Source organism: Salvia miltiorrhiza, unplaced genomic scaffold (genome assembly GCF_028751815.1).
Source record: "Salvia miltiorrhiza cultivar Shanhuang (shh) unplaced genomic scaffold, IMPLAD_Smil_shh original_scaffold_438, whole genome shotgun sequence".
Taxonomy (NCBI): Eukaryota; Viridiplantae; Streptophyta; class Magnoliopsida; order Lamiales; family Lamiaceae; genus Salvia; species Salvia miltiorrhiza.
Genome location: NW_026651547.1, coordinates 166,037 through 179,647, shown reverse-complemented (window position 1 = coordinate 179,647; position 13,611 = coordinate 166,037). Strand labels below are relative to the sequence as shown.

Genomic DNA, 13,611 nt, shown 5'->3' with positions numbered 1-13,611 from the left:
TAAACATGCTCCTATGAATTTAACAGCTGTAAATAGGTGTTAGGAATACTTACTTGTGAAGCGGATGCAGAGATCGTTGATGATCGTGTCGAAAGACTCCAGTTCTGATCTTCTTGACTGTATCCCGCTCAGCTTTCACCGTTGGATGGACAACGAGCTATGAAAGTCTGCAGGGACGATTTCTAGCCCTGCTTGGGCTAGGAGACATTGGGCCAGTCCAGGGACCAGATACAAGGAATAAAGATGTGCCTCAAATAAATTAATTTATCTATGGTCAGCCCAGACCATAATTAATTTATAAATATCAGTTCATTCCACTAGAGAACCGATATTGACTTACCCCTTTATTGCCGGTGTTGAGTCGGGGCTTGTATTTAGACTTATTAAATCCTCGTATTTAAAATATCCAACATCCATCAATTAATTAGAGCTCTGACAGCCTTAATTAATTAATCTCTTTTGTAATCCTTAAGCAGTACCACTCAAACCTTATTATTGCGCCTGAACTTAATCAACCTGCAGGGTTTAACGCAATAAACATTATTGAGCTCCTTAAGGGGATGTCATTAACCTCTATCGGATACGAGTACTAATACAGATAATCAAATATCATAAATTAACCGCTATCACCCAAGATACAGAGTACTCAAGTTACTATATAACTCTCGCTCATAGTAAATCAAAGTGATAAACGAATCAACATATATATCTGAAATCTTATTATTATTAAGATCATATAAGTTACCGAGACCTTGATTCTTCACTTAAGTCAGATAGAAGAATACATGTCACTGTGGTCCTATTAATACGTTATGACGTACCAGTATAGATAAGTAGTCAAGACAAACTACTTCCATCTATACCGCAGCCTAAACCAATAACTTGTCCTAGAGTTATTTCGGTTGTGATTATATTATATCTCTTAAGGTTATTCCAATTATACGGTCTTCTGTGATCTACAACACACCATATAATCTACTTATATAGAGATAAAGAACATACATATGCAATCATGAACACAATCAGATAGGAGATAAAACAGTGAACACAGGAATCATTGTATACAAGCATAAAACGTTCTTGCTTTCAGTATACAAATCCAACACTAAGAAAGCAAGTAAATCCTAAGTTTTGGCTGCCAAGGGAAGAGCAAGTCTCAAAGGCGACAAAAGCTAGGGCAAAAGATTTTTTTTTTTTACAATAAAAACTAAACCCTATTTATAGACCTCAAATTTCCCTAAATCACCATGGAAGTTGCCTTGCAAAGTAGAACTCTAAAGGCAACAAAATCGTGCAAGATAAGGCAACTCCAGCTAGATGCGCACTCTGGAAAACATTCCTACTCTGGCCAAATTCGCAGCTCTGCCTCGGCAAGGCAGAGCTAAAAACATCAGCTCTGGCGAGAATAGCTTTGCTCTGGAACGGTAGTCAGAGCTGGAAGTCTGCTCTGGAACGGCGTGACAGAGCTGAAAGTCAGCTCTAGTGAGTAGTGCAGAGCTGAAAAGTCAGCTCTGGCGTTGCGCGCTCTGAAAAGTATAGAGCTGAAAAGTCAGCTCTGGCAGTTGACTCTGGCACTTAGCTCTGCTCTTCCGAGTTTACTCTGGTGCGTATTTTAGCTCTGCTCTGTAACACTTGTTCTGCTCTGGAGATGTCAGCTCTGGAAATTCCGGCCCTGCTCTGGAGATGTCGGCTTTGCTCTGCTACAGAGCTATCTTCGCAGCTCTGCTCTGTCGAGCGTCTCTGCTCTGGCGCGGGCTTTTAGCTCTGGCGCGGGCCTTCAGCTCTGGCTAGCTCTGGCGACAGAGCTATGCTCGCAGCTCAGCTCTGGCGACAGAGCTATGCTGAAAACGCCATTCTTAGCCCAAAAATCTCCAAAATTGCATTCTTCCATCTATAAAACCTAAATCTCCTGCAAAGCATAAAACAACACATAAAACGCACCAATTTCCAGAAGATTATCTTAAGATTAAGCTCATACAAACCCCAAAATTTAGCACAATTAAGCATAAATCAACCCCCCACACTTAGCCTTTTGTTTGTCCTCAAGCAAAATCCATATGAATCCTAGGAAGAGATTGATTTCAACAATGCTAATTTCCATCCAAACATTCACAAAGTCAATTCAAAATTTTACAATCAACACACATATCTCGATCATGCAAGTAACTCAAAGTTTAAGAAGCGACAAAACAGTAATGTAAGCAATTCGATCAGACCCAATTCTCCGCTAGAAGTGAATTCCCTAATGTGATCGCCTCTATAATCGATATCACCAATTTCACACTTTGTGTGCTTAAAGTTTCGACAGTTGAGCCATAGTTCGTGAAATAAAAACCATTTGAATGTCATCCAGAGTCTTTCCACGTGGTTTGCCATGCTCATAGTTAAACTAGAGGAGCAGAGACTCAGAGCTTTCACGTTTCAGGGCTGGCCAGATGTTTCAGAGCTGGCATTTTCAAAACTGGCAATTCGTCCAGCATTTTCACAAATAAGGATACGATCGTAGGCAATCACAATGACAACACTCCTTCTAGCATCTACCGGACAAATCACGTTTTACTTACTTACAATCGTGTTGCAACAAAACTCATAATTCTTTGCACAATCAAGAAACATATATCAAAAGTAAAACAAGAATAACTACCATTCATTCACATACACGAAAGTCACATCGAAAACCATCTCTTCTTCCACAAATTCATAAAAAATCGCACGAGACAAAGACCAAAAACTAAGCATAGAAAGACTAATCTCGCCCAATTTGAAAATATAAGCACAACAAAACACCCTCCCCCCACACTTAAAACATGCCATGTCCTCAGGGCATAAAAGAAATACGAAGAGTTTAGAAAATATCCCTGATTATCGGCATTGAAAAACTGAAGCATCGTGAGAGGCGGTGAAGAGAGGGATTTGCGGTCTGTTGCAGAGTGGAGAGTGCAGCGCTGCACTGGGCAGCGCTGAATCTGAGCGGCGCTGAATCTGAGTAGCGCAGGCGTTCTGCAGCGCTGAACAAGGCAGCGCTGAAAATAAAACATGAACACCAAGCATCAAAGCATCCGCAAAGCAACCAAAAACTTAGGAAACATAAAAACGGAAAGGACAAAGCAAGAAAAACAAAAACTAAAATGAAAAACAAAACCAACGGTGGGTTGCCTCCCACCAAGTGCTAGCGTTAAAGTCGCCAGCCCGATTTTAGTGCTAATCCTCAGCCCGGATCGCGCAGAGCTTGAGATTCCACCACTATCGGTGAGCTCTGCTGCTCAAAGGACGACCTCACGCTATGGCCGTCTACTCTAAAATTCTCCTGAGCCACCTTTTGGCAAGTGCTCATCTGCGCTGGCGGACTCATCAGAGCTGGCGGACTGGGCAGAGCTGGGTTCGTCAGGTCTGAGCTCTGCTGGGCTGGACTATGCAGCGCTAAACTGGACTGCGCTGAACTGGGCAGCGCTAGACTAGGCAAAGCTGGCACGATGGTCATAGCTGGAATGCTAGGCAACAGACTGTTAGCGCTGAAAATTTCCCCTTCGTTCACAAGGTCAGACATCTCAACAAAAGAACAGAAATGCAATAACGAAGTAGGAATAACAAGCTTCTTATCGAACACAGAAAATGTTACCGATCTACCGGACCCGGCCATACTCACAGTTCCAGATCCCACATCAATGCGGGTCTGGGTAGTTGCCATAAACGGCCGGCCAAGCAGAACAAGATGGCCATTTTCTCCAGTAATGCCTTGCCCTGCATCGAGCACCACAAAATCTGTCAGCGCTTTAATTCCTTTCACCGTGACTTCGACATCCTCTAAAATGCCACGGGTGCTGTAATTTGCGCCATCAGCGAGCTGAAGTCTCAAATTCGTGCTTTTAAGCTCATGTTCGTTCCTGCCCAATTTCTGAAAAATGGCAAACGGCATTAAGTTGATTGCTGCACCTAAGTCTAACATTCCTGAGAACTCTCCAGCTCTACCCAAACCAATACTAAGAACGAAGCTGCCCGGATCTCCTTGCTTCAGTAATGGTTGGGTTGGATCACCAATCAGTGGTGGCAGAGGTGGGCTGGGATGTTGGACAACTTTCGGCGGTCGATATGGCTTAGTGGACTTGTGAAGTTTCTGCTCAGGCCGCCTTATCAGCTCTATCGTCCTTTTTCTGTTGGATTTTGCAATGCTGCATAGCTGAATTATGCACTGCTGGATACCGCATAGCTGGATGCTGCAGTGCTGGATTCTGCAGTGCTGGATGTTGCAGGGCTGGATTCAGCAGAGCTGGATTCTGCATAGCTGAATTTTGCATAGCTGGATTCTACAGTGCTGGCTTCTACATAGCTGGATTTTGCAAGGCTGGAGGTTGCAAAGCTAGAATTGGCAGGGCTGGATTCTGCAAGGCTGAAATCCGCAGAGCTGGGTTTTGCATAGCTAGAGTCTGCAAAGTTGGATTCGGCAAGGCTGACTTCTGCAGGACTGGATCTTGCAGGGCTGGACCTCTGCAGGGCTGAACTTTGCAGGATTGGATCTTGTAGGACCGAGTTCTGCATGTTTGGGTCTTGTAGGACTGAGTTCTGCATGGCTGGGTCTTGTAGGACTGAGTTCTGCATGGCTGAATTGGGCAGGGCTGAATTCTGCAAATCTGGAACTGGCAGTGCTGAGCTGGGTAGCGCTGTACTCGGCAGGGCTGGGCTGGGCAGCGCTGTACTCGGCAGGGCTGGGCTGGGCAGCACTGCACTCGACAGGGCTGGGCTGGGCAGCGCTGTTACCTTCTTCTGCTCTAGTACCATAGTCAGTTTCGGCATCCACGTCAGCTCTGGTACCCTGGTCAGCTCCGGAATCCATGTTTGTTCCGGTATCCAAGTCTGCTCTTCGAGAGCAGTGATAGCTAAAGCTTGGTGAGCTAGCAGAGGTTGACCATGAAATTTTCCGGCCTGCTGACTGCAATTGGTTCAAGGTGCCCGACAGTTGCCCTACGGTGGTCTCAAGTCTTTTTATGGTGGATGCTTGAGACTCCATATTCTGCTTAGTCATCTCCATATTTTGCTTGCTAATCTCCATGAAAGCTTGCAAAGTATCTTCAAGTGATGACTTCTGGGGCTGAGCATGTTGCTGCGAAGGCTGAAAATTCCCTTGCTGTTGATACCTCGGTGGATATTGTTGGGGAAAATTTTGTTGCGGTGGGCAGGGCTGCTGACCTCTCCATCCATTATTGACGTTCTGCCCTTGATTATAATTATGCGGTCTGCTCTGCCCTTGATTATAGTGCTACCCGAATTGTGGTATGCTCTGCCCTTGATTATAGCTCTGTCCTTGATTATGGCTTTGCCCTTGATTGTAGTTTTGCACGAAGCCAGGTCTGCTCTGCATTGGATTATAGCTCTGAAATCCTTGTGCAGCATAGACTTCAGCTTCACCCTCCGGAGTAAACTCGCCCATTCTGTGGCACTCATTGACTGCATGGCTGAAATCTCCACATATTCCACAAGGCTCGCCATTCTGCACCGGGACAGGAGGAGTTTCCATCTTGCCCATCTTAAGATGCTGCACTTGTCTCACAAGATCGGCTACTTGCTTCTGCAGCTCATATTGTTGTGTCACAGAGCTGGCCTCAACTCTCTTCCCACGGACTGATTTCTGTTGTGAGCTCTCGGCTAAGGTCTTGAATATCTCTTTCAGCTCTGCTGCAGTCTTTCGAGCTATGTTACCTCCTGCAGTGTTGTCCACCATGAATTGGGCAGTTTCCACTAACCCATCGTAGAAAAATTGCATTAACATCACGTTGGGAAATTGATGTTGTGGACATTGACAGAGGAGTTCTTGATATCTATCCTACGCTTTGTGTAAGGGCTCGTCCGATCCTTGGGTGAACTCCATGATTTGCGTTCTAAGCTCCTGTGTCTTGTGGCTGGGATAGTACTTGAGCATAAACTTTTCACAAGCTTCTCCCCAAGTAGTCATGGAGTTGGGCGGCAGAGATAGCATCCACATCCTTGCTCTATCCTTAAGGGCATAAGGAAAGCACTTAAGTTTGAGTTGATCCTCCGTAAGAGTCAGCAATGGAATTGTTTGAACTTGCGTGCAAAAATCCTGGATGAATTGCAGGGCGTCCTCACTCGGCATCCCGTGGAACAACGGCAGCAAACTTGAGTCATTCGGCTTAAGATTGTAATTTCTGACTGCGGTGGGAAGCACAATAGCTAATGTGTTGGTATCTCCGATGATGGGCCTGGTGAAATCTCCCATGTACTCCATGTTTTGCGCCATATCTTCTTTGGCGTGCAGGGCTGGCTATTTTTCCTTGTCGGCAGTGCTGGACTCGTCAGAACTGTACTCTTCTTCTTTCTCTTCTTGTGCTGAATTCAGCTCTGTACGGTTGAGGTCAGAGCAGAGCTCGTCAGCTCTGTCACTGTCCCTTTCGTCCGAACTTGAATTCGAGCTCTCATCTCCTTTCTTTTTGAAAACCTTTGTGCTCGTGCTATCCAACGGAGATACCAACGGTCCTTTCAAACTGCGGAGTCCTTGCATGCACAATACTAAACACACGGATTAAACGCACCGGAGGGAGAGAAAGGTAACAAAAACGAGAAAAACAGAAATTTAAATAAAGCTAGTAAAAAGCAACACAATTAAAACGCCTAAAACCTTCCCCGACAACGGCGCCAAAATTTGACTCAACCTAAACACTACTCTAGATTGACTCGCAATAGTACGAGATCTATTGTAACGTGTAAGTTAACCCAAGTCGTCTCACAAGGAAAGTCTTTAAGGGCTTCTAATTGTATCGTAGAAAAAACAATAAAGAAAGCAGTAAAGAGTTTGATTTTAAAAACTAAAACTTAAACCTACACTTAAACTTAAATTAACTTGATTCGAATTTAAACTTAATCTAGGAAAGAATTTAAACAACTTAATTTAAACCTAACTTAAGAAATTAAATACTTGTAAATTAAAAACCAACTAATCTAGGCGTGAAACTAAAGTGCATAATCTAAATTGCATAATTAAAAAGAAAGCATAAACATGAACAAAAAACTTAAACATGATTAAACAAAATAAATTAAATTACGAAATACCGTAAACGTCTTGAACGTGTAATCGTGTCATTCAATCACAAGCCAAGAATAAAAACTAAACAAAACTAAATCGAAACCTAACTAAAAACAATAAAAGTCGACAACTATGAAAGCACTAAGAAAGCAAGCAAATCCTAAGTTTTGGCTGCCAAGGGAAGAGCAAGTCTCAAAGGCGATAAAAACTAGGGCAACGGATTTTTTTTTACAATAAAAACTAAACCCTATTTATAGACCTCAAATTTCCCTAGATCACCATGGAAGTTGCCTTGCAAAGTAGAACTCTAAAGGCAACAAAATCGTGCAAGATAAGGCAACTCCAGCTGGATGCGCACTCTGGAAAACACTCCTACTCTGGCCAAATTCGCAGCTCTACCTCGGCAAGGCAGCGCTAAAAACATCAGCTCTGGCGAGAATAACTCTGCTCTGGAACGGTAGTCAGAGCTGGAAGTCAGCTCTGGAACGGCATGACAGAGCTGAAAGTCAGCTCTGGTGAGTAGTGCAGAGCTGAAAAGTCAGTTCTGGCGTCGCGCGCTCTGAAAAGTACAGAGCTGAAAAGTCAGCTCTGGCATAGTTGACTCTGGAAATTGACTCTGGAAAGTACAGAGCTGAAAAGTCAGCTCTGGCAGTTAGCTCTGCTCTTCCGGGTTTACTCTGGTGCGTATTTTAGCTCTGCTCTGTAACACTTGTTCTGCTCTGGAGATGTCAGCTCTGGAAATTCCGGCTCTACTCTGGAGATGTCGGCTTTGCTCTACTACAGAGCTATCTTCGCAGCTCTGCTCTGTCGAGCGTCTCTGCTCTGCTCTGCAGCGCGGGCTTCCAGCTCTGGCGTGGGCTTTTAGCTCTGGCGCGGGCCTTCATCTCTGGCTAGCTCTGGCGACAGAGCTATGCTCGCAGCTTGGCTCTGGCGACAGAGCTATGCTAAAAACGCCATTCTTAGCCCAAAAATCTCCAAAATTGCATTATTCCATCTATAAAACCTAAATCTCCTGCAAAGCATAAAACAACACATAAAACGCACCAATTTCCAGAAGATTATCTTAAGATTAAGCTCATACAAACCCCAAAATTTAGCACAATTAAGCATAAATCAGTGGTCCTCTTGGCCGTGTAACGATGACTTTTTGATATCTCCGCACTAATCTTCTGTGTTGTCTCCGGAGTAAGAATGTCGTCGCTCTCTTGTGCAGCCGCAAATCTGTCATTGAAGCACTGCTCCAGAACCATCCTGATTGCCTCTAACATGGAGCATATGGGAAGACGTCTGGCCCACAACAAACATGCATTCAAAGACTCGGCAGCATTGGATATAAGAAAATTATAGCAGTTCACCGGACATTGTGATCGTGCCCACTTCTCAGGGCCTACGCGCATCAACTTCTCGTACGCCCTCGGCTTCAACTGAGCCATAGACGACATTGCACGTGTAAAATCTGAGTGCTCGTAGGCGTATGCAGCCTGGCGGAAAAGCTCAACAACAACTTGCCCGTAACCCTTGATCTTGTTCAACAAGTGGTAGTAGCAAATACCATGAGTAGCATTTGGTAACTCGCTATTCACAGCATTAGCAATGGAGATATGTGCATCGGAGACAACGAGTAAGTTGTCAGGCTGGCCGCATGGTTGTCTCACATGTGATAGGAACCACTTCCAGGACTTATCATTCTCGATCGGACCGATACCAAATGCCAAGGGGAAAACTTGCTCGTTTCCATCTTTTGCTACAACGACGAACAAAATACCACTATTCTTCCCCTTCAGGTGTGTACCGTCGACCACAATCACTGGTCAAAGATGAAAGTTGAAAGATGAGATGGAAGCCCCAAGAGCAACAAACAGATGTTTGAACCGACAGTTTTCATCCACTTCCAAACCTATCAAGGTGCCTGGATTCGCTTGCTCTAGGGCATGAATATATTTTGGTAGCAGAATGAACGAATCATCAATTCGACCGTATGTCATCTCGAGCCCGAGATTTCCTGCACGCAACGCGACATCATATTCGATTCTAACGCCGAATTCACGTATCAACTCCGCCATAATAGATTTCGGCTTAATGATCTCTCCATCATCACGTATTCTTTTTGCTACATAAGTTGCAACCACCTTCGAATGTGCCTTGATTGGTTTCAATCTGCCTAATTCCCCTTCGCATGAATGCTCTTTGAACTTATGCACTCCCCACATTCCTCTGTCGTGACAACATGCACGCAAATCGAACTTGAACTTCTTAGAGGGCTTGCACTTGAAATAGAGGCGTCCCTGATCTGAGCGGTCAACTTTTGCCCCCAGTGCCTTGCTTCATATTCCACAAGCCAACAACAAGGACCAGTTCTTCTTTACTGTTGTAAAAAGAATTCTTCCTCAATTCATGAACTCTGGACAGGTCACTCTCGCGAGCAACAAGCGAAGCTGTGGCATCCACTGAAATCAACGGAACTATCCAATTAGTTAGATCAACGGTCTCATCCGTTGGATTTTCGTGACAGGTTCTACTTTGTCGGATCCAACCTGCTCACTCGGCCACCGTGAACTCTATCAGATCATCGTCTAATAAATTCTCAGAGGCATCAGAATCTGTGCCCGACTCGTTCGCAGGATCGTATTCTTCATCATCTCCATCAGAATCGTCATCAGGTTCTTCGGCTTCATATTGACTGGATTGTGCTTCATATTCGTGTCCCGAAGGATGGACAAAATCAAAAGAAGGAATGTGCGCTTCTTCAACCGAACCGTTGATGTGCTCAACGTACACCATGGGATATTCGGCAGTTGCCAACAAGCCGTCCATGTCATCGTTGGTGGTCAAGCCACATTTCATCTCCCTGCCAAATCGATTGGTCGCCAAATAATACAATTGGTAGTTCAGGCTCAACGAATGCGTCATCATAATATTGTTGATGTTGTACATCAGGCTCGCAACAGTTTCTGTCACAACCCAAAACCATTTATTTTCTTTATAATTTTTATTTGGAAATTTTCAACTTATCAATTTTTTTTTAAATATTTCATATGTCAAATTTGTGAATCTAGTCACGCCCCTAATTATAGAATGTTTTTAAAAAGGAATGTATTTGAAATAACGATTAAGCTTAAGAATATATAATTTATTCATAAGTAGAATAATATATATATATATATATATATATATAGGGTTGGGTTGATGTGGATCTCTATGCTTATAATAGATCCGTAGATCCAAATCTAGACCACACATTTATGACATGTAGCGCATCAAGATGGTGACACGTGGCAAGGAGTTTCCAAGCATTTCAAGACAAAATCTGGAGAGGGGTAAAATTGGAATGTAATTTTCAGATTTAATAATTAAAAAAATATATTTTTTTTAGATTTTCTCAAAATAGATATATTTTAGATGCATATAGTTTCACACAAAGATGCATAAAGTTTTCACATGAAATGCATGACTTTGAACAGAAAAATGCATTTGATTTTTACAGTTTTGGTATTTTCACCACCCCACCCCGCACCACCCCACACCACCCCCCAACCCTCCCCATTACCACCCCCCAAAATAGTCATGTTTCACATGCATATAAAATCAAACAAAAGTGCATTAAATTATACAAAAAATGCATTTCATTTTAATAAATCTGATATTTTCGCCACCCCACCCCACCCCTGCCCCACCCCCCACCCCCCACCCAATTTTTTTTTTAAACTGATTTTCTGACCACTGACCCCCCACCCCACCCCCCACCGAATTTTTTTTTTTAAAACTGATTTTCTGACCACTGACCCCCACCCACCCCCCCGCCCCAATTTTTTTTTTATTTTTTAAAAAACTGATTTTCTGACCGCTAACCCCCCACCCACCCTCTAGCCCAAAAAAAATTATATTTTTTCAAAAAATGTAATGCATTTTTGTGTGAAAAGTATATGCATTTTTGTGTGAAAGTATATGCATTTCTGTGCGAAAGTATATGCATGCAAACCATGTAATTTTTTTATGCATGTAAAAATCAGTTTTTCAAAAAAAAAAAAAAAATTGGGGGGGGGGGTGGGGGGTGGGTGGGTGGGGGGTCAGTGGTTAGAAAATCAGTTTTTGAGAAAATGAAAAAAAAGAAAAATTGGTTGGAGGGTGGGTGGGGGGGGTGGGGGTAGGGGTGGGTCAGTGGTCAGAAAATCAGTTTTTAAAAAAATAAAAAAAAAAAATTTGGGGGGTAGGGGGTGGGGTTCAGGGGTGTGGGGGGTGGGGTTGGGGTGGGGTGAAATCTTATGCATTTTTATATGAAACTTTATGCATTTTTATATGAAAGTTCATGCATTCTCGTATGAAACTTTATGCATCTAAAATATACCTATTTTGAGAAAATCTATTTTTTTTTTAATTTCGAAAATTACATTCCAATTTTATCCTTCTCCAGATTTTGCCTTGAAATGCCTTTATGCATCTTGATGCGCCACATGTCATAAATGTGTGGTCTAGATTTGGATCTACGGATCTATTATAAGCATTGGGATCTATATGATCCCATTCCTATATATATATATATACATATATATATATAACTTGATTTTTCTTAAGGCTATGATATATATAAATAAATTATAAAAGTTAATGAATTATAATATCTATATATAGAAATGTGTATAATATGAATATGTATAATTAAGACAAAATGCTTGGGAGTTAAGTAATAATAATATACACGTGTATGTATCAGCTATTAAGATACACCTATTAGTTAAAATAATATATTATTTTTTAGCATGAGATATATATGTCTAGTTATAGATAGGCATATACGTGTAACAATTTTAAGAATTAACAAGCAAACCTATGAGTGATTTGTAAAGTCTAAAATTTTAGATTAGGTGACTCATCAATTTTGTAAATGGGTATAAATAGCTGTGTGACTTGACGTTTTAATTTTTTTTTTGAGGGTAGAAAAAAATTTAATTAAAATCCCGATAAAGAATATCTAAAAGCCAGCTCGTGAAGTCTGACTTGACGTTTTAATTCACAGACACATAAGCGTGCACACACACAGTATATAAAACATTCAAGTTATTTTGATTCTTTATATATTATTGTTCTAATTTTTATATATACGCAATTAAGTGGCGCGATTAGGATGTGAATTTTAAATTGAATTACTCAAATTAGCTGTCAAAGTTCAAGTTTCAGGTGTGAGATTTATTTAAATACATGCTGTGATTATTTATTGTCCATTTTAATAATATGTGTTTACCATATGTGTTATGACGTATATTTTGAGGATATCGCTAGGGGTCCGTAAATAGGGTCCAGGACTTCACAGTCCTTGGATTGCCACAATGCGATTTGAAGTTTATTTTGAAAATGTCGTCAAGGGCCCGTAAATAGGGTCCGGGACTTTAATAGTCTCTTGGATGCCACGGTGCGAATATTGAGGATATATATGAAATAACCGTATGTTTTACTTTGTTATTATTCTGGACAATTATTGCATATTCCCACACTGAGTATACTTTGTATGCTCATTCCATATTTAACAATTTCAGGTTTCTAAAATTGGAGGTGCGTGGAAGGTCGAATGGTACTACAAATTATTTTAGGAAAGTGATATTTTATTAGTAATGTATTTTATAATAAAAATATTTATTTCATGATTTTCACATCAAATATTTATTTACATATATGATTTTTCGCATGAATTTTCAATAATTTTTTTATTAGATTTGGGTATCACAGTTTCGTTGACGAGGGGAAGAACCTCCGTATCCCCGCCAACATAGTATATACAATTGACGGCTCCATTGTATCTCACATAAACGTATCTTACGAATTTTATTTATAAAACCACATAAACTATAATATTAAAATATGCCTAACCGCCTAAACATGGACATCACAATAAGCACGAAAAATGAACAAGCCGCCCAAACATATCACTACCCGGCGGCACTAGCCTCTGACCTTGTGGTCGGCGGCTAGTGTCGCCGGTTAATGAGTTTTGGGAAGCTTGTTTCGTTTTCGTGTTAAGTACGTTCTATTCAACTAGAAACAAGTTTAATATCTCCATAAAATACTTTTATTATTAAAATAATAACTTATTTCATAAATATAATGTAAAACATGCTCTTTTCATTAAAACCAACATACAATCAAACACGAAAACTATAATTTATACGAAGAATAGGAGATAATCACCTTTTAAGGTAGAAATTCAACACAAATTGCACCACCTCACGCAAAAAACCACTACTCAAATTTTTAGGGTTTCTATTCTTCAATTTCTTCTCTAAACTCACGAAAATCTATGAGCATTTGAATTTATGTTTTCTCATTCATAAATGCAGCCTTATAAGGATTAATATTAGATTCCTTAGTACAATTTCACGTGAAATGTATTGTTCATTTATAGTACAATTCAATCTATTATTTCATGTGCAATGGAATGCATGCATAAAGTGAACATTAAAGCCTCACTACAATCCAAATTTTTCAAGAGTCACCTTCTCTTATATTTCATATCGGCATGTACTTTTTTTACTCAAAAATTAATAAAAAAAAATACAAATACAAAATAAGGATACGTATATTAC

At 41.2% G+C, this 13,611-nt stretch overlaps 1 protein-coding gene across 1 annotated transcript; it reads left to right on the top strand.

Annotated features, from left to right (window-relative positions):
- The first annotated feature begins 4,017 nt into the window (after positions 1-4,017).
- On the top strand, positions 4,018-4,497 carry LOC131004586 (uncharacterized). The gene is made up of 2 exons (XM_057931291.1): positions 4,018-4,053; positions 4,123-4,497. Exons 1-2 carry the CDS (start codon positions 4,018-4,020, stop codon positions 4,495-4,497), a joined length of 411 nt encoding a protein of 136 aa, XP_057787274.1.
- The last annotated feature ends 9,114 nt before the right edge of the window (positions 4,498-13,611 follow it).

Bases quoted from the DNA above. Each gene is read 5' to 3' on its own strand.
- LOC131004586 (XM_057931291.1), top strand. From the start codon at position 4,018: ATGGTTGGGTTGGATCACCAATCAGTGGTGGCAGAG. The intron at 4,054-4,122 runs GTGGGCTGGGAT...GTTTCTGCTCAG, and splicing joins ACCAATCAGTGGTGGCAGAG to GCCGCCTTATCAGCTCTATC.